This window comes from Galeopterus variegatus, unplaced genomic scaffold (assembly GCF_000696425.1).
Source record: "Galeopterus variegatus unplaced genomic scaffold, G_variegatus-3.0.2 Scaffold470, whole genome shotgun sequence".
Classification (NCBI taxonomy): domain Eukaryota; kingdom Metazoa; phylum Chordata; class Mammalia; order Dermoptera; family Cynocephalidae; genus Galeopterus; species Galeopterus variegatus.
In genome coordinates, this window is record NW_007726581.1 from 226,161 (window position 1) to 245,545 (window position 19,385).

The 19,385-nt window shown below is 34.8% G+C and overlaps 2 protein-coding genes across 2 annotated transcripts in view; one reads left to right on the top strand and one right to left on the bottom strand.

Moving 5' to 3' along the window:
- ARL13B (ADP-ribosylation factor-like 13B) overlaps nt 1-19,385 on the top strand; it is a 62,511-nt gene that overhangs the window by 23,840 nt on the left and 19,286 nt on the right. The gene's annotated exons all lie outside the window — the stretch shown is intronic.
- Nucleotides 3,511-17,752, bottom strand: STX19 (syntaxin 19). Its single transcript, XM_008569155.1, has 2 exons — nt 17,498-17,752; nt 3,511-4,427 (listed from the first exon to the last, which is right to left on the bottom strand). The coding sequence occupies exon 2, from the start codon at nt 4,412-4,414 to the stop codon at nt 3,530-3,532; it is 885 nt and encodes a 294-aa protein (XP_008567377.1). The 5' UTR covers nt 4,415-4,427; nt 17,498-17,752; the 3' UTR covers nt 3,511-3,529.

A 19,385-nucleotide genomic window follows, 5' to 3' on the forward strand; every position in this document is an offset into this window, starting at 1 on the left:
TGTGTGTGTGTGTGTGTGTGTGTGTGTGTGTGTGTGTGTATATATATACACACACACATACATATATATATATATATATATATATATATATAATGACTGTTGGTCATTTGTAAAATAACTGTTTGTACTTGTTAAAACCAAATATTTATTTAATTTATTCTTTTATTCATTTATTTACTCATGCATCAGTTAATTCAGCAAAATTTATTGAGCATCTGCTATGTGTTAGGCATTGTTCTGGTGATGGGGATGCTTTTGGAAACAAAAACGACAAAAATCCATGTATGACCTCCGGAGCTTACATTCAAGGTGGTGAGATACACAATAAATGCAATTGATAAATTATACATTAGATGATAAGTATAATTGAAAACAATGAAGCAGGTAAAAGAAGATCAGGAAGCCTATGGTGGTGATGACAACAAAGGCATGTTGTTCTTTTAATTAGGATAATCATCATGGGCCTTACTGAGAAGATAGCATTTGAAGTGAGGGAGTCAGTCATGTAGATATATTTGGAAAGCCCAAGGTAGGGGCATGCAGTTGTTAAGTGACTACAGTGATTACTTAGTAATCATATAATTCTGTCAATAAAATATCTGCTTTCAGTTCTGTCACCTCTCTCAGCTAGTGATTTCCTGAATAGAAGAAAAAAATACACAGCTAGGGTGGTTATTACTTTACCATTGTAATCTCATAGTCAGCCAGGACACACAAAGACATTCAAATTAATTATGGACAGTACAGTAAGTTTATGAAATACAGAACGGTTTGCTATTTGACCAACATTTCTCATGGAAGTTTACAACCATAGAATTTTTATTAATAAATGTAAACTGTGTTTTGAAATGAATGTGCTTCAGAAATATACAAAATGTACACAAAAGTACACTTTTTTGATAAATTTTGAAGATGTAGGAAAGAATTTTTTTTTTTTTTTTTCCTTTTTGTCTTTTTTCATGTCCGGCAATGGATCACAACCCTCAGTGTCGCACCCGTACCGGACCGGGACCAGCAACGGGATCGCAACCCTCGGTGTTGCTCCCACACCTCGCTCAGCCAGTGAGCGGGAACCAGTCTGTACGTGGGATCCGAACCCTCGGCGGGAGCGCCACCGTGCTTCCCAAGTGGCGCACTGCTACAGTGCGCCACCGGGCTGGCCCCAGGAAAGAATTTTTTTAAAAAACGATTGGCTTACCATCCAGAGCCAGCTACTGCTAACATTTTGATGAACTTTCTATGCATATTCATATATTATATAAAATTTTGTATACTGCCCTTTTTTATATGTTTATAAGTACCTCTTGAATGTGTCTGCCCAAGCCCCATATTTGGAAGTTCTCCTCTTTACCTTTTCCTGTTATTGATACTACCGTCTTAATAACATTTGAGTCTCTTCCCTACTCTTTATTCCCTTCAGTGATTCCTCCCCTCAACCCCTCTTCACTTCTCCCCTGTGTTACTGATAGCAACAGTTCCCTAACCATTCTCCTTGCTAGCAGTCTGCCCTCCAAGCATTCCTCTACATTGCCAGCAGAAGCTCTTTTCTTTATTTGATGTTTTATTTTGAATGTTTTTTTCACATTCCAAAACCAGTACATGCTTGTTATAACAAGTGAACCAATGCAAGAATGTGCAAAGAATATGAAATGCTTTTTAAAATGCAAATTTGATAATTTTACTATTTTCTTGCTTAAAGTTCTTCAGGTTCATTTCTCAGCTCTATGCAGATAAGAAATTTTGTCCTTTTTTTTTTTTTTTTAACTAATATAACCTCAGCACCTAAGATAATGCCTAGCATATAATAGTAGGTCTGGCATTGAAAAATCAACCGGGTAATAACTGGGAAAAAGTGAGTGGATAATAAATGGGAAGAAGCTAGTAGATTATAAGTGGTTAGACAACAGACCCTTGCTAAGCTCAGTGCTGCAGGCTGGTGTGTTGTGGAGTAGGGGAATGATACCTGTATTAGGAAGCAGGTGACAGTTTTCTTTGTTACACACAGCTGCATCCCTCCTGCCCGCACACAGCTGGACTGCTCATGTGCCAGATACATTTACAGCATCTCATTTTTTCTGTTCATTCCTTTTCTGAGCCTAAGCTAGTTGATGTAGGACCCAAAAAGCCTCTCAGAACTCATTCACTACCTGGTTAACTTTCTCCTCCCCCCACCCCCATAAGGACCAAATAAAACAACAGACCTCTGAGAAGATCCAGCCATTCAATAGAAGGAAATAAATCTTAAAGAATTAGAATTTTCTATAATCACAAAAATTATAAAATGATAGTCCCTCTTCAGGGTCTTTGTACTATTTGTTTCCTCCCTTGGTCCTCATCATTCAGATCTTTACTTAAATATTACCTTTCAAAAAGGCTGTCATTGGGGCCGGCCCGGTGGCGCACTGGATAGTGCGCCACTTGGGAAGCGCGGCGGCGCTCCCACCCGAGGGTTCGGATCCCACATACAGACTGGTTCCTGCTCACTGGCTGAGCGAGGCGCGGGAGCAACACCGAGGGTTGCGATCCCGTTGCCGGTCCCCGGTCCGGTACGGGGGCAACACTGAGGGTTGCGATCCGTTGCCGGACACCGAAAAAGACAAAAAAAAAAAAAAAAGGCTGTCATTGACCACCCAACCTAAACAAGCCACCCTGACAATTTCTATCTTATCTCATCTCTCTTATTTTAAGTCTTTCTCCAGAACTTAACATTATCTGCTATTTGTATTTGTGTGTTATCTGCTTTCTTCACTTGAATGTGAGTTCTAGGACTCTATCCTTGTGTGAGTTCAAACTATATCCCTAGTCCGTAGAGTAGTGTCATCATAAAGTGATGGTAAAACATTCAAGAATACAATTGCCTTTACTTTATCTGCCATGCCCCCTGATCTCTAATACAGTGTCCTGAATGGACTCAAGTTCAAGAAAGCAGTATCTTAACTCACCTTCTTTGGCCTTAAGCTAGATTCAGCTCCCAGTTACCAATTAGGTTTTTCATCAAATATATAGGTGAGTTTTCCCAGGATCTCTCGTCTACTGAGTTAACTTACTTGTCTGAGGATAAAAGATTTGATATGGGTTCTAGTTTGATTTTGCTTTATTATAGCACCCTTTGAGGTCTTGTTCTACGTAATTCTTAACTATTGAAATATTCTCAAATGGGCCAAACAAATTATTTAAGTAGTCATCACTTAATTTGAACATTCATGTTGTTGATATATTGAGTTACAAAAATGCATAATAGAGCTTAATACCTGACCAGAAACTTAAGATCATTCATCTCATTTCCAATAGTTAACCTATGAATTGAAGGTAATTATATTATTTTCAGTTTAATTACAGACTTGGTTTATGTCACTGGGTTCAGCAGTTTCTGTAATTGTAGTGTGTTAGGGTAAAAGGGGGAAATTATGACTTAATAGTGATGAAAGGTATGTGAATGTATCCGTGAAATAATGAAAAACAACACAGACACTGACATATGGAATATCCTTCACCCTAAGGCTGGAAACATTTTTTAAAATAGCTTTTTTTATTTTGAGGCACAGCAGGGACAGCACCAGCAACACAATACCCTGCAAGGATTTCTTTTTTTGTATTTGACAGCTAGTCCAAATTTCTCTTTAGTACTTTTAACGTATTCTTTTGTACTATTCACTGTCATTTCAATATTGTTGATGCTTTCTCCTTGTTCCTCTACTAAAAGAGATATCTGAATAAAAAGATCCCTTAAATCCATTATTTGGTTCTCCAAATTAATAAGTTCCTTGTGTCTTTGTTCAATCTCTGAGAGTTGTGCTTTAGTGATATTGATTTCTGTAAGTAAGCTTTCATTAAAAACTTCCCATTTTCCTTGATGAAGCATGTCATTTAGTTCTTCTTCAGGTACCTCTTTTCCAGCAACCTCAAGCTGACGGACAATAAATGTCTTGCACTTCTCTTGCTTTGATGCTATCATGTCATTGTATAAAAACATGGTTTGCTGAAAATGGCGGAACATCGCAGCATGCTGAGATTTAAGTATTCTTGTGACCACTGATGATGGGCCATTTTCGGCCTCTGACTTTTTAACTTCTTTAACTAAATCATCCAAACCTCTGTTAATGTGTTCTGCTTGGATTTTTATCTCCTTTGTAGTGCTAGATTCTCTCTTAAGTAGACTAAACCTTCTCATCGAAGCCATCAGACTTTTCTGTTGTTGCCCAAATTTTTGAACATCATCTGCCAAATTATTAATACTGTCCTGTAGTTTTTGGATCTCATGAAGGTATCTCTCAGCTACAAGCTCTCTTTCATATATAACAGCTTGCTGCAGAAACACCCCTTGTTCCACTGCTTCTGTAGTTGACACATGACCATCTCTAGAGAGTTCTATTTCCTTTGTTCTCTGCTTTAGTTCTTGAAGTCGGTCTTTCATCTTCCCTTTTCTCCTGAGAAGCAAAAATGATTGTATTGAACAAAGAGAAATTTCGTGTTTTTTTCCCAGTAGCAGCGGGCTTCATATAGTTGTATATCTCCAAGCAAAAATTCTCCCCGTTTTCTAAAAAAGAGTTTGAAAAATTAGGAAAGTGAATAAGAATTTCCTCATAAAGATCATTGAAATAGGAAGAGTAATGTAAAATTATTTATGTTACTTTGCAAAATATGTGGTTGCTATGAGTCCCATTTAGTTGAGTACAGTAGCTGATAATGCAGAATGGAGATACAATTCACCAAAATAAGTTCTGCAGTATCATGATACTGTGACATAGACATGATAGATTTTTCTTGATAGAGTGCTTTTGACCATACCTTCAGCTTTAATCTTCAGACTCTTAAAGTGCCTTTATTACTAAAAATACTATTCCCTGTTAATTTGGTCTATGTAATGTTAAAAATATACTCATTTTACTAAATATGCATGTAATTCAGTTAAAACCAGTTCAATGATAGGGCAGATGAGAGCTTTAAAAATATAGGTAATGTTGAATTTATCTTTAGTTTTCTGAGGCCTCTGGATTGATTAACCTATTATTTGACAGAGATTTTTTTTTTTTTATCCATTGCGTATATATGAAAACATATTCTTGGTTTGGTTATGCTGTTTCTCATTGTTAGCATTCCTTTGCAAAGATATCCAAACAGCCTTAGAACAAGATTTAAATCAATTTGAATTAAGTGATATTTTTATAAACATGAGAATATATTTATATAAAATCTTACTTTGAGAGTGCTGACAATATTGATATTCATTACATCTTGTATTGGTAGTTATCCATTGGAATGAAAATAGTGTACATAATTTATATATGATGATACACATATACACATATAATGGTATGAATATACATACATAAAATGGAGGGAATGAAAAGCAGTCTTTGTTAATAACACACTTTATTTTCACAGAGCATCTTGATTTTAGAGAGGCATTTAATAATGTCTTTCATGCTATTTTTAAAGATCAGAAGATGCTGTTTGGGAGAACGAATAGCTCATCGACCATACATAATGTTAGTATCAACCAGAGAAAAGGCTCTCTGATGTGATGCTGTTATGTGATGAGATTCTGTGTTTGATACGTTTATACAAATATTTTTATCAATGATTTGGATGTTGTCATAGAAGTAATACTTATCAATTATGTGGATGGCACAATTTGGAGGGATCTTTAGTATGTGAAGTACAGATCTGGGATTCAAAGATTAAAATAGCATGTAACACTATACTAAAACTAATGAAAATATATTTAACAGGAATAGATGTAAAATATTTCACCTAGTTGTTCAGAAAACATCTTCACATTAGAAAATGGAAGACCCTTGGGTTGACAGCAGTGTCTATGAAAAGTATAGTTGTTCTTGGTATCCATGGGAAATTGGTTCTAGGACTATCCTCAGATACCAAAATCTGTGGATGCTCAAGTCCCTTATATGAGGGTACATCAAAAAGTTTGTGGAATAATAAAATTGAAAGACAGTATGAATCTTTCCATGAACTTTTTGAAGTACACTTATATAAAATTGCATATTTTGGGGCCGGCCCGGTGGCGCACTGCTATAGTGCGCCGCTTGGGAAGCGCGGCGGCGCTCCCGCCGAGGGTTTGGATCCCACATACAGACCAGTTCCCGCTCACTGGCTGAGCGAGGCGCGGGAGCAACACCGAGGGTTGCGATCCCGTTGCCGGTCCCGGTCCGGTACGGGGGCGACACTGAGGGTTGCGATCCATTGCCGGACACGGAAAAAGACAAAAAAAAGGAAAAAAAATAAAAATAAAAAAATAAAATAAAATAAAATTGCATATTTGCATATAACCTATGCGCACACCCTTTTGTGTACTTTAAATCATCTCTAAATTACTTATAATACCTAACACAATATAAATGCTATGTAAATAGTTGTTATTACTGCATTCTAAAAAAATATTACTTTTTATTGTTGTGTTGTTATTTTTTGTTTTATTGTTTTTCCAACACAGTTGGTGGAATCCATGGATGCGGAACCTGATATGGAGGGCCAACTGTATTTGACGTTTTAGTTAATACAGGCTTTTTATTAGAACTGTCAGAATAGTCGTTATGCTTCTATAAATCATAGTGTGATGTCTAGACAGACTAAGAAAGATATTTATTCCACTATGCTATCCAGAACAAATTGGAGGGGGTGGGGAGAATGGTATTTAGTTCTGAGCATGATATTTTGAAATGGAAATAAATAAATTAGGAATTTCCAAACTAACATAGAAAGAATGAGATTGGAAAAACCACACCAAATGGGGACTCACTGAAAGAAATGGAAATCTTTGTCCTGTAAAAGGAAAGAAGTAGGGAAGATATACAACTGTCTTCTAAACTGTGAGGTCTATATATACAAGAGGGATTAGACTTACTTGGCATAACTCCAAAGGGCAGTGGGTAGAAATTATTTGGAGAGAGGTTTGATTCAGTATAAAGTAGACTTTTCAAACAAGGAGAGCTGTCTCAAGATGAAATGAACTGATCATGGGGTGATAAGCTTGCCATCACTGGAGATGTCTGAGATGTTCTTAAATGATGACCTAGTCATAGATGATATAAAAATAATGCCTGCATTGGATAAAAAGTTAAACTAGTGTCCTTTTAATATTCCTTTGGCTTTAAAGGACTGGTGTTTTGTCAAATTATTGAGGCATACTACATGCAAAGTTTCAAATACTGCATATATATATATATGCATGTATATGCAAATATATATATATATATATATATATATATATATTCAACAATACCTATGCTTGAAGAATTTACAATCTGAGGAGAGATGGACAATATATAATTAAACAGACGAAATAATTTTAGTTCTTGACAGAATAATCAGAGAAGATCTCTCTAAGGAGATATTTGAGCTATGAGACCTAAATGTTGAGAATCCAGCCAGATGAAGGACCAAGGAGGTATATTCTGGGTATAGGAGATGGGTTGCCAAGGTCATGAATGAGACTGATATGTTTTAAGAACAGAATGAATGCCTGTGTAGATAGAAATCAACAAGCGGAGTAACATTAGAGGAATGAAGTCAGAAAGGTAGGCAGATACCAGATCATAAAGGGCCTGTAGGCAAAAGTAAGGAGTTTAGAGTTTATTCTAGATGCAGTGGAAGGCAATTAGAGGATAAATCAGATAGTGACATGCTTTATATTTTGAAAAGATATTGCTTGTCATATAGAGAATAGTTTTCCAGGGCAGAGGTGGGTGGGAGAGAGAAGTAGTTCACAGGAGAGACTTGGATTATAAAAATAGAAATGGAATAAACAGGAACCATCAGAATATATTTTTGGAGTAGAAACAATAGGAGGTGATTTTTTAATCCATCAGCAGCACTTAATAAAATCATTTCTTGGAACAATTTCAGGAAAAGTGTTTCACCTGGTCTTTTTCCTACCTCTTTGGCTCTTCATCACTTTTTTTTTTTGGTCTTCTCCTCATCGTCCCCACTTCTGAATTTTGGAATACTTTCAGGCTCAGTCCTTTTTCTATCCACCATTATTTTCCAATGTCATGGTATTAAATGCTGTTCATTAGCTGATGACTGAAAAATTTCTATCTCCAGTCTGGACTGCTCTTAGAATACCTTTCTACTTGACAACTCCCTTTGAATGTCTGTAACTAAATGAGCTATTGATCTTCTTTCCCACAGAGTGCTCCATCTCAGTGAATGTCAACTCCATCCTTTCAGTTGCTCAGACCAAAAACTTTGGAGGAGTCATTCTTGACCACTGTTTCTTCCCATACCTCATATCCAAACTAGAAGTCCCTCATGTCCAAACTAATAACAAATCTTGTCAACTTCTTTTTCAAATTTTATTTGGACCGAGCTGCCTCTTAGCATCTCCCCCGTCCTAGCCACCATCACTTCTCACTTGGATTATTGCAGTAGTCTCCTAAGTGCTCTCCTTGTTTCCTCTTTTGCATCCCACCCGCAACATTTTTTTTTTTTTTAACACAATTCAGAGTTAAAATGTAAGTCAGATCATGTCATTCTTGTACCTAAAACCCTCCTTTGGCATTATCTCCTAGAGGCAGAGCCAGAACTACAAGATTCTATGTGACTTCACCCTTCCTATTTCCTCTCTGACCTCATCTCTTACAACTCACCCCCCATCCCCACCCACTACATCTTCACTGTCCTCATTGCTATTCCTCACACAAACCAGGCATCGCCCAGGCTCAGTGCTTTGGCACTTGCTGTTTCCTCTGTGTGAAATGCTCTTCTCCATGTAGTGTATGACATATTTTTCCAACTCCTCTAGGCCTTGCTGAAATGTCTCCCTCTAAGTAAGGCTGTTGTTGGTCACCGAATCTAGAACTGCAACTACCCTCTTCACTTTCTGATCTTTCCAGCTTTGTTTTCCTTCTTTGCACTTTTCACTGTTCAATATAGTATATATTTTATTTGTTATCTTAATTTATTGCCTACTTTCTCCTTCAAATATAAGCTCCATGAAGGCAAGGGTCTTTATTCATTCTGGCATTTCCAGCACCTCAATGTCTCATATTTACTTAAAGTCTCATATCAAACTCTTGATATCTTATATTTACTTGAGCTCTTAATATGTATTAGGCGTGGTTTTAAGTGTGCTGTATGTTCTTGTAAGAACTTTGAATTAAGTATTACCATAATCTCTGTTTTACAAATAATGAAATTAAGATCTGAGTTTAAGCAATTTAACCAAGGTGTCAAATAGTCGCAGAATTCAATTTCTGCCAGTCTGGTTTGAAGGACTTGCCTCTGTACTATGCTATAAAGCCTTTTTTATTCCTGTCAGATGCTTCAGAAAAACTTTCTAGGGTGAGTTATGAAAAGAGGCAATTAGGACAGTTGAGTGGTTGGGAAATAAACTAGATCACAAAGGATAAGACCTTGAAGTCTGTTTTTGATGGAAAAAGTTCTTTAGAGATATTAAAAGTTTACTCAGAAACGTTTTCTGAGTAACTGTATTGCTGAACATTTTAAGTACTAGTTAGATTTAAAAGCAAGTTCTTGTTGCCAGTAATGCTCTTAGAGTGTCCTATATCTTTTATTTTCCCACTGATTTGCTACAGTAAAAGGGAAAAAAAGTTCAGTCCATATAATTTAGGCAAATAAAAGATTCTAAGCTGGAAAGGGATTCCATTCACCCCTGCTTCCTCACCTTTTGTTCTCTGTATTCTATTTTACTTGCAAGGAATAATTTGTCTGTCTTTTGAGTAGAACTAGCCAAAGACAGCTGTTTTACAAGAACCAAGGGGAAAATAATAATAGTCATGATATTAAACCAGGAAATTAGTGAAAGGAAAATTAGTCAAGGAGGAATATAAGAAGGTAATGTAAATAGGACTGAAATTTTGGGTGTTAGGAAAGTACATCAATATAAAATAGTAGCTGTTGAGCCATATGTTAGACAAGTCTTCTAGAAATTTATTTTTTTAGCCTTTTTCCAGACAAGTAGGAAATAAGCAAAATAGAGGGAATATATGTAATAGTATGTGAGCATTACTGGTATTTATGTCCTTTATTAAAATGAAAACAAAATGACTTTAATCAGGAAAGATTTCAGTACTAGAGCAGCCAATTAAATATGTGGAAAGTTTGATATTCTCATTTTTTATATACTTTTCCCTCTTTTTAATTTAAAAGTTATATGTAATTATTATTGTAATTAATTAATTTCAGTTAATTATATTAACCTAATATAATCCTTAATGTAAAAATTCAGATTTTAAGAAAGGTAAATTAGACAAATTTTTAGCTTTATGAAATCTAGCTTAGAATTTTTTGTGTCTTAAATATTTGATTTATGAAAAATTATGCCTGGTTCTATTTTATCAGTCAAGATGTGCTTGATTATGTCATATAATAACCAATTCCCAAATCTTGGTGCCTTACAACTACAAAGATATATTTCTTGCCCACATTTCATATCCATAATGGGTTGGCAGGTGCCTCTGGTCTCCACCAAGGTCACTCAGAGATCTAAGCTTCACATTTCTGGATGAGGTAGTCACCACGCATGGAGAAAGAAGTACTGGAGAGTCATTGGCATTAAAGTGCTATAGCCCTGAAGTAATATATGCCACTTTCCTATATAACTTCTCAACCAGCTCAAAGCAGGCGGCAATGAAGTATTGTCCTCCCCTGTTCCCCAAAGGGAAATATTCTAATTTGATTCCAGAAGGATCCTTAGGGGTTATTCAATTTTCTTGTTTTTCTTATGGGGAAACAGAATCAGAAAAGTTAAGTGTCTTGTGCAGAGTCATGGTGAGCATGTTAGTAGTAGTACTGGTATAATAACGCAAGCTTCCTGTCTCTAGATCAGTACTTTTTCCATTATAATATATATATAATGTAAATTCCCTAGGCTGTATCTAGTACATAAAGCTGGGTCATCTGTATGATTTTTGTATTCAGTATTTTATCACATATTTGATGATTACACTGGTACAGATATGTAAAGACAGCTAAAAACATTGGGAAGTAACTATTGAAACATTTTCTTATGTGACAACTTTCTGAAAGCAGAATTACCTCCCATGATCTGTTATATACCTCTGATAAAGACTAGTTTTCTTTCCAGTGTAAAAGGAGTTGGATATTAAAGTCCGTTGGCTTACTGGTTTATCTTCAGTAGCTCCCTAGTGTACTTTATTTGGTTTAGTGTTACTTATCACTCCCTTATCTATATGCTTTTTCTGGTATTACCACATTGATGTTGAAAATAATGTCTCCCCAAAGTGTTTAAGATGTCATGTCACTTTTGATACAGCCATAAACTATTTTTATTAGCTTTTTTTTAAATGTGATTTTTATTTTACTCAAATTAATACACATATACAATTTAAGAAGTGGCTTACAAAGGTATGTATCTGACCCCACCTACCCTCCTACACCCCATTTCTAGTTCCTCTTTCCCAAAGGTAGTCATTTTCAGCTCCTTGGCTATATGTTGCTTTTTAAAACACCTTACTACTAGGTAATTTGCTTATGTAGGTGTTTCTGCTTTTTCAGTTTTAGATATTAGGTTGAATTTCTGCTATGAAAGATGTTGGTTTAACTTTTTCTTATGCCCCCATCTCTCCCTCTTAGTATAGTTATATCACAGTTTTTGTTTAATTAATATTCAGTGTTTAAATTATTATGACTACCCAAATATTACTTATACTTGAGTCATATAAGGAACTTTGGTGATATTTGCTTCCTCAGTCTTTTATTTTTTATTTTTTATTTTATTTTATTTTTTTTTTGTCCTTTTTGAGACCGGCCTCACCGTGCTCAGCCAGTGAGCGCTGTGAGTGCACTGGTCATCCCTATATAGGATCCGAACCCGCGGCGGGAGCGCTGCTGCACTCCCAGCGCCGCACTCTCCCGAGTGCGCCACGGGCTCGGCCCCTTCCTCAGTCTTTTAAAAATTGTTTCTAAGCCTTTTCAATGGACAGAAATAGGAAATGTGTTTTTGTTTTAGGAAAATTTTTTATTGAAGTATTTACACATATTCAGAAAGTGCCCAGAACATAAATGTATAGTTTGATGATTTTTCACAAAGTGAATACATCCATGTAACCACTGCACAGATCAAGAAACATGTAACTTTAAAATTTTTTTTGAAATTATTAATTACCTAAGTTTTTCAGTTGCTTAATTTATTTTGTACATATGCACTGCTAATTCATTCTAAAACTGAACTGAACTGAAAATATCCTCTTGATATATTTAAGTATAGCATATATTCTTTTTATTTCATTTCATTTTATTATTTCATCTTTTGAGGCTTCTTTCCTGGAACCGTCTAGTGTGACCTGGTTATATTAGAATTTTTTTTTCTCTTTTATATTGTCTCCTGATTCCTGATTCCTCATCTTCATTATGTTATTAGTGTATGTATATATTATATTTAAAAGAAAAAATCTAGCATGAGGTAATATAGTATATTAGATCTAAAATAATTCTGTTGTTTGTAGCTTTATTAGGATCTTTAATATAATCAGAACAAATTGAGCACTTTACAATGTAGAAGAAGAAAAAAAGTTGGTTCTGATCTCATAGACCTGCATCACAGAAAGTCTCTAAGAATTTGGAATCCTATCCTTGGCACTATGTGGAGATTGGGATTTTTATATTTTCTCCTGCTTCAGGTCATAGTTATAATCTGGGATAGAATAGATCGGAAGTGAGGTACACTTTATTCCTATTTATATACACAGATTTCTGTTTCCTATTCTTGCACTACCTTGTCACTATGAATTCTAACAGGTACAATGTTTATACCAGATGTGCTAGTTATTGTACTATTTCTTTCTTTTTTTTTTTTTTGACTGACTGTGCTCATGATAATATGGGGAAAAGGAAAGAGGAACAGTGTTAGAAGCTCAAAGGAGACAGAGAGAGAGAGATAGGAAGAGAAAGCAATGTCAAAACAAAACTGATTTTGATTTTGTATTCATGAGAATAAAGTCCTATCATGTTTATATGAGAGTACTTCAAAAAGTTCATGAAAGGGACTGTAAATTAGCATAGCCATTATAGAAAACAGTATGGAGGTTTCTCAAACAGCTACAGATACAGCTACCATATGATCCAGCAATCCCACTACTGGGCATATATCCAAAGAAATGGAGATCATCATGTTGAAGGGATACCTGCATTCCCATGTTCATTGTAGTTCTATTTATAGTAGTCAAAATATGGAACCGACCTAAGTGTCCATCGACAGATGACTGGATACAAAATATGTGGTATATATACACAATGGAGTTCTACTCAGCCATGAAAAAGAATGAAATCCTACCATATGCAGCAACATGGATGAGTCTGGAGAAAATTATGTTAAGTGAAATAAGCCAAACTAGGAAAGAGAAATACCACATGTTCTCACTTATAACTGGGTACTAAGAAAGAAAGACAGAAGGAAAGAAAGAAAGAGGAGGGATGGAAGAAAGGGAGGGAGGGAGAGAGGAAAGGATGGAGGGAGGGAGGAAGGAGGAGAAGAAAAAAAATTGAACTTTCAGAAGGAGAGAACAAACCTAAAGTTACTGGAGATGGAGGGAGGGAGGGAGGGGGTGTGGAGAGGGACAGGACAGTAGAGGGCATAAAGAAAAAGCATGATTCGTGATAATGAATATGCTAATAATAAACAGATTTATATTATCTTTAGTTCTGTTTTTCCATGAACTTTCTGAAGTACCTACATATAATGGTACTTCACAGTTCTTTAAATTTCACAGTTCTCAAGGACTACAATGTCTTGAACTTTCTCTTTGGTTGCATTGCTTGGAACGAATCTTGAAACAACCACTTCTAACAGACTGGATAGATCTTTCTTTTTGTAAAATTAGAAATATCATTGTCATCAAAAGCCTTTTTCTGAAGCATCATAGTTTAAAAAAAATTTTAAGAAATAGAATATTCAAAACATAATCATTCTTTGTGTCTATCAACCAATTTCTTACTAACCCTCCTCCCCCTCCCCCTTTGATGAATATGCTAGTTACCCTGATTTGATCATCACAAATTATACAGTAGTATTCATAGTCAACTCTGTGCTCCACAAACATGTATAATCAACTATGTTTCAATAAAATAAAGTAAAAGAAAAAAAGAAAAAGGGTAAAAAGAAAAAAGAAATAGAATACTTCAAATTGGTATTGTAGCACAGTATACCTTTACAAAGTGCCTTTGGGAAGGTGCATTTTACTTTCACTGATTTTGGAAACCAAGATATTTGACTGTGACTCCTGCAAAGGTTGTCTTTTCCTGGATTTCTGTTCTTGGAAGAACAGTTCCCTGAAAGGGTACCATACTTATATTTGAATAAAAGGTACTTTAAGGAACTCTTTAAAATATATTCGTATGTATTTTATATTCATTAATATTAATAATTTTACTAGCAAAAAACAAGTAAATATTCTGAATCTCTTTTTTCTTTAAATCTCTATATGTTATTGATATTAAAGGGAAACATGGAAATAAAATCAGATTTCCTTTCAGTGCTGTATGTCATGATGTGCATCTGATGTAAATAATGTTTACTTAAAGTCAACTATAAAGTTTAAACTGTATTCATCTTGGTTTATGCATCCTACATCTTTATTTTTTTCTTTTGAACATTTAAAATATTTATGTTAAAGACCTTTTATATTATTAGGCTATTTCTGATTTCTCAGGAATAAATTCCTTTGTTTGCTGTAACTGTTGACTGGTGATCACTCTCTTGGAAGTAGGCAAGTGTGGTTAGTGAACTTTGTCAGTAGTTTATCTTCATTGGGGAATTATATTATACATTAATGCCCCAAGTGCCCTGATGAATTATGGATACATTCTGAGGCTATTTTTATGTTTGTCACTACCTGGGCCCCATGGAGTTTGCTCATGTAGTGTAAATATAGGCCTCATTTTTCTCTAGTGACTTTTGGAGCCTGAACGAATATCTCACTCTTTGCTGTAATCCTGGGCTAGTCAACAGAGATATTCTTGTCTTCATATACCGATTACGTTCTACTTTTCCTAGCTCATTACTTCATCTAGGAAACTCAGTTTTAGTTCCCTAAATGCGCAAACCCGTCATGAGGTAAAAGTACTTATTTCTTCTAGCATAGTACTGTTCACTTTTGCTACAAGTGTGTTCCTTCTTCATTTCTAGCACCTGGAAATTTCCCCTTCCTTATTTTAAAATTTAATAATATAGTTTTATAATTTGACTCTTTTTTAACTTAAGATTGTATCAAACATTTCTGTGTGTTTAGAGCAAGAGAGAGGAATTTCTGTATCTGTGCATCTGGACTAAAAGTCATAGTTGATTTTATTTGCAGAGGTAACATAATTTGGAATGCTCCCCAAAATTCTTATTCATCTGTGCAGAAATTGACTTAACGTAGATACTCATGTGCACTTACATGCTGTATTTAAATTGCATTTTCTAGTAATTGCAAACTCATAACTATAACTATTTCCAATTTAATTTTTTTTTTTTTTTTTTTTTTTTTTTGGTGACCGGTAAGGGGATCGCAACCCTTGGCTTGGTGTCGCCGGCACCGGGCTCAGCCAGTGAGCGCACTGGCCATCCCTATATAGGATCTGAACATGTGGCCTTGGAGCTCCCAGCGCCGCACTCTCCCGAGTGAGCCACGGGATCGGCCCTCCAATTTAATTTCTTGATCTTCCATCTTTATACATTAGAATATTAGGCAAAGTGAGACATCAAAGCATCTTAGAATTTAAAAGTTGGAAGAAACAGAGATCACGTAGGCATAAAATACAAAGCTTATAGTTGCAAAATTAATTGCTTAGAGTCAGTGAAAGTGATGAGATCTCTATTTTATGTACTCTTTTCTGTACCTTAAATTAGTTTTCTTAATGTTGGAAGGGTTCTATCCAAATATGAAGAATCTTTTAGTGTGTTTACTTACTGTATTGCTATACAGTTTTTAATTCTACTTGCAGTAACTGATTATATCTTTGAGCTTAAACATGATATTTGAAAAAAGAAAGAACACTAATGTGTACATATGGAAATCAACTGTGACAATTTTTTCTGGGAAATAGAAAAGTAAACTTGTGTGATTCAAATAAAAGTTTCTCCACCCTAATAGAGACAGAGAAAATTCCTGGAAACAGAGAAACATTAGTGAAAATTACCTAGTGCTTTAAGAAATATGCCCTGGGATAGATACTTAATATACTTATAGATCTTTTAGTAAACCATTTTTTTCTATAGTTACTAATTAATTAAATAAACTATTTAAAGAATTATAACCAGTTTTTATCCAACATAAAGTAGAGTATTCTTTTGCTTTTGTATGTGAAGACAACTTGCAGCATTCCTCTGGTTCAAGGTGAAAGCAGTAGATCTTATTGGAATATTTACCTGTTTGGCTACTTAAAATCGGGGTGAAATAGTGATTTCTAAAAACTGAAAAATTATTGCAAATGGCATATATTCTCTGAGTTTGAAGTATCTGACATTATTTGTAGGGCAATCTTTCAATGGGTTTTTTCTACTTTTTTTAGTGTAAATAATTTGTTAAATTAACTTGTTTAACAATATTAAAATCATTTTTGTTTGAGTATTAATACTTGTGTAATTTTTGAACTTTCACTTATGTGATTCAAATAAGCTATGCATACATAAAATGGTTTTTATATTAAATTTAAAGCTGCATAGCCATGAAGATAACGTGTTTTAGATATTACATGGTCAGTTTTCAAGTCCACCCTTAAAACATTTATAAAAGTCATTATTCTTTTGATTTGAAATAGGACATATATTAAATTCTAACATGGTAACAACTATAAGATAATTTTGAAAGTATCTGACCTATCTGTATATGTTGCATTTAAATAATGCTGATTTAAATTTTTAAACTATCAAATCAATATAATGTTTATGTTAAATTTTATAATTTAAGTACTTTCAGTGTACTAGCTGAAATTTTGAAAAGGTGACTGAGTGCGTTGATATTTACCTTTACAACAAGATTATTTTCTAATTTCCTCAAATTAGCTTTAGAAGATCTTGGGAAACAACAGTGGAGAAATTAATTAAGACCATACAGAAAATTATCTTCACTTTAAAGGTTTTACATATGTGTCCAATTTGGGCATAAGCATCTTTTCAGAGTTAAATGTAAAAGTGTTCTCGAAAACAAGCACAGTATGGTTAATTTGTAGTCTGCCTATAAAAGAAAGAATTTTAGGTTTGTTTTTATAGTATCTGACTCTAGTTTTTCCAAAAGGACAAGTTATTTTTAAAAAAACTTTAAAAAAATTCTTTTCTCTAAAGTTGATTTTTATTATAGTGATCTGTTTTCAAGAGCTCATTCCCCAAATTTCATTCAGTATGCCAGTAGTATATGTGAACAGATCAGCTGCCTGTAGCCTTGTCCAAATCTGAGCAAAACAAGGAACTTTAATTATCTGTTGAGCTACTTTTAAATATCTATCACATTATAACTAGATTTCAGTCTATGGCTGTCTCACATTAAAAAGTACAAAAAAAGAATGGTTTATTTACCTTTCTGTTTTGTTCCTTTTGTTGGTTTTCCACCTGCGGTGTTGGAGTCCTGCCTTGGAGAGAAAATCTGAGTATCATCTCATATGATGTTTTGATTAAATTACTTAAATCTCTATCTTGTAGGTCGCAGGCTAATTTCTGTATGGTTTTCATATAGTTAATTGAAAGCCAAATAATGAAGTCAAATAAGTTAGAGATAAAGTTGTTCTTTTGCTGTTAATATCAAATGAAAAGAAAAGATTGCTTACTTCATACCTGAAGAATCCGGTTCTGCCTGTTGGACGCTTATTCTTTGCATTAAAGGCAGATCATTTTCATTGGAGCCAGTCGGTAACAGGAAGTCCTCATTAAAGTGACTACATAGAGTATGTGGCACAGGCTCTGTGAATCCAGTCCTACATTATATATAAAATACATTACATAACAAAAATGTTGTTGTACTTAGACAAAGGTTACTTTCTTTTCTTTAGATATCAAAGCTTGGTAAAAAATATAGGATTAAATAGGAATAAATATGAATGGAAAGAAGCTTGGTGTGAAGACTTTTTGTTCCATTTACTTTAAAATGATTGATTTATATGCTATTTTAGGAAATCCCACAGGAGCTTAGTTCATAAAATCATAGAATTTCGGAAGTAGAACAGCCAGAAAAGAGCTCATATCTTTGAACCCCTAATCCCACTTTTCCTTTTTCTACACCTGCTGTTTTCATTTTAAAATAAGTTTCTTCCATAGCTTTCAATATTGAAGAACTAAAGTTGTGCAGCAGTGTATGTTAATCTGTTTATTTATTATGCCAGTGTGACTACTGAAAATTAATTTTTATAAGGAAATATGTATAGAAAAAATCAGAAATGAAAATTTCTGGGCCGGCCCGGTGGCGCACTCGGTAGAGTGCAGCGCTTGGGAGCGCGGCGGCGCTCCCGCTGAGGGTTCGGATCCCATATAGAGACCGGTCTGCTCACTGGTTAAGCGTGGTGCGGGCACAACACCGAGGGTTGCGATCCTGTTGCCGGTCGCGGTACGGGCGTGACACTGAGGGTTGCGATCCCGTTATCGGTCACAAAAAAAGACAAAAAGGGAAAAAAAAAAAAAGAAATGAAAATTTCTCTCATACTACCAAATTTTGAACCTTTCTTTTTTTTATACCTGAGTAGTTATTATTTGAGGACAGGAGGAGGAACATTGCTATGATATCTGTCAACATAACATCTGCAATTATTCTTTGATTTAGTAGTCTCACTTCCTGGTGTCTGTTTTCAAAATAAGAAATGACTCCTTCATACACCTGTTTTTCACAGCACTGTTTCTAAAAACAAAATACTAGAAACACAAAAGTCCTTCAGTGAAGGACTGAATAGATAAGGACTGGCTGAATAAATGGTGGAACATTCATACAATGGAGCATTTTCCAACTATAGAATAAGATTTCTTTACACTGCTTCAGGGTAGTTTCAGGATTTACTAGTCAGTTAAAAAAAAAAAAAAGCATGGTTAAAAAGAGTATATACAGCATGCTACCTTTTGAGGAAGAAAGGGAGGGTGGATATAAATATTTTATAAGCACACACAGATACCAGTGAATAGCAGTAAATGTCCATCATGCACAAACTGTGGTCTTTAAAATACTATTTCCCTCATACACTTGTTTGTATCTTCAAAAAGAAACAATGGGAGGATGAACTAAAAACTAATAGAAGTGGTTAACTGTAACAGTAGGGAAGGAATAGGGGAGTAAAAGGGACAGGGATGGAAAATAGTTCTTTCTGATTGTACTTTGTTTCTGTAGTTTTTAATTGAGAACCATATAAATGTTCTAAATATTAAATCTTAAAAAGCAAACAAACTGTTTCTAAAAAGCAAAAGCACCTTAAAAGAAATGAACCTA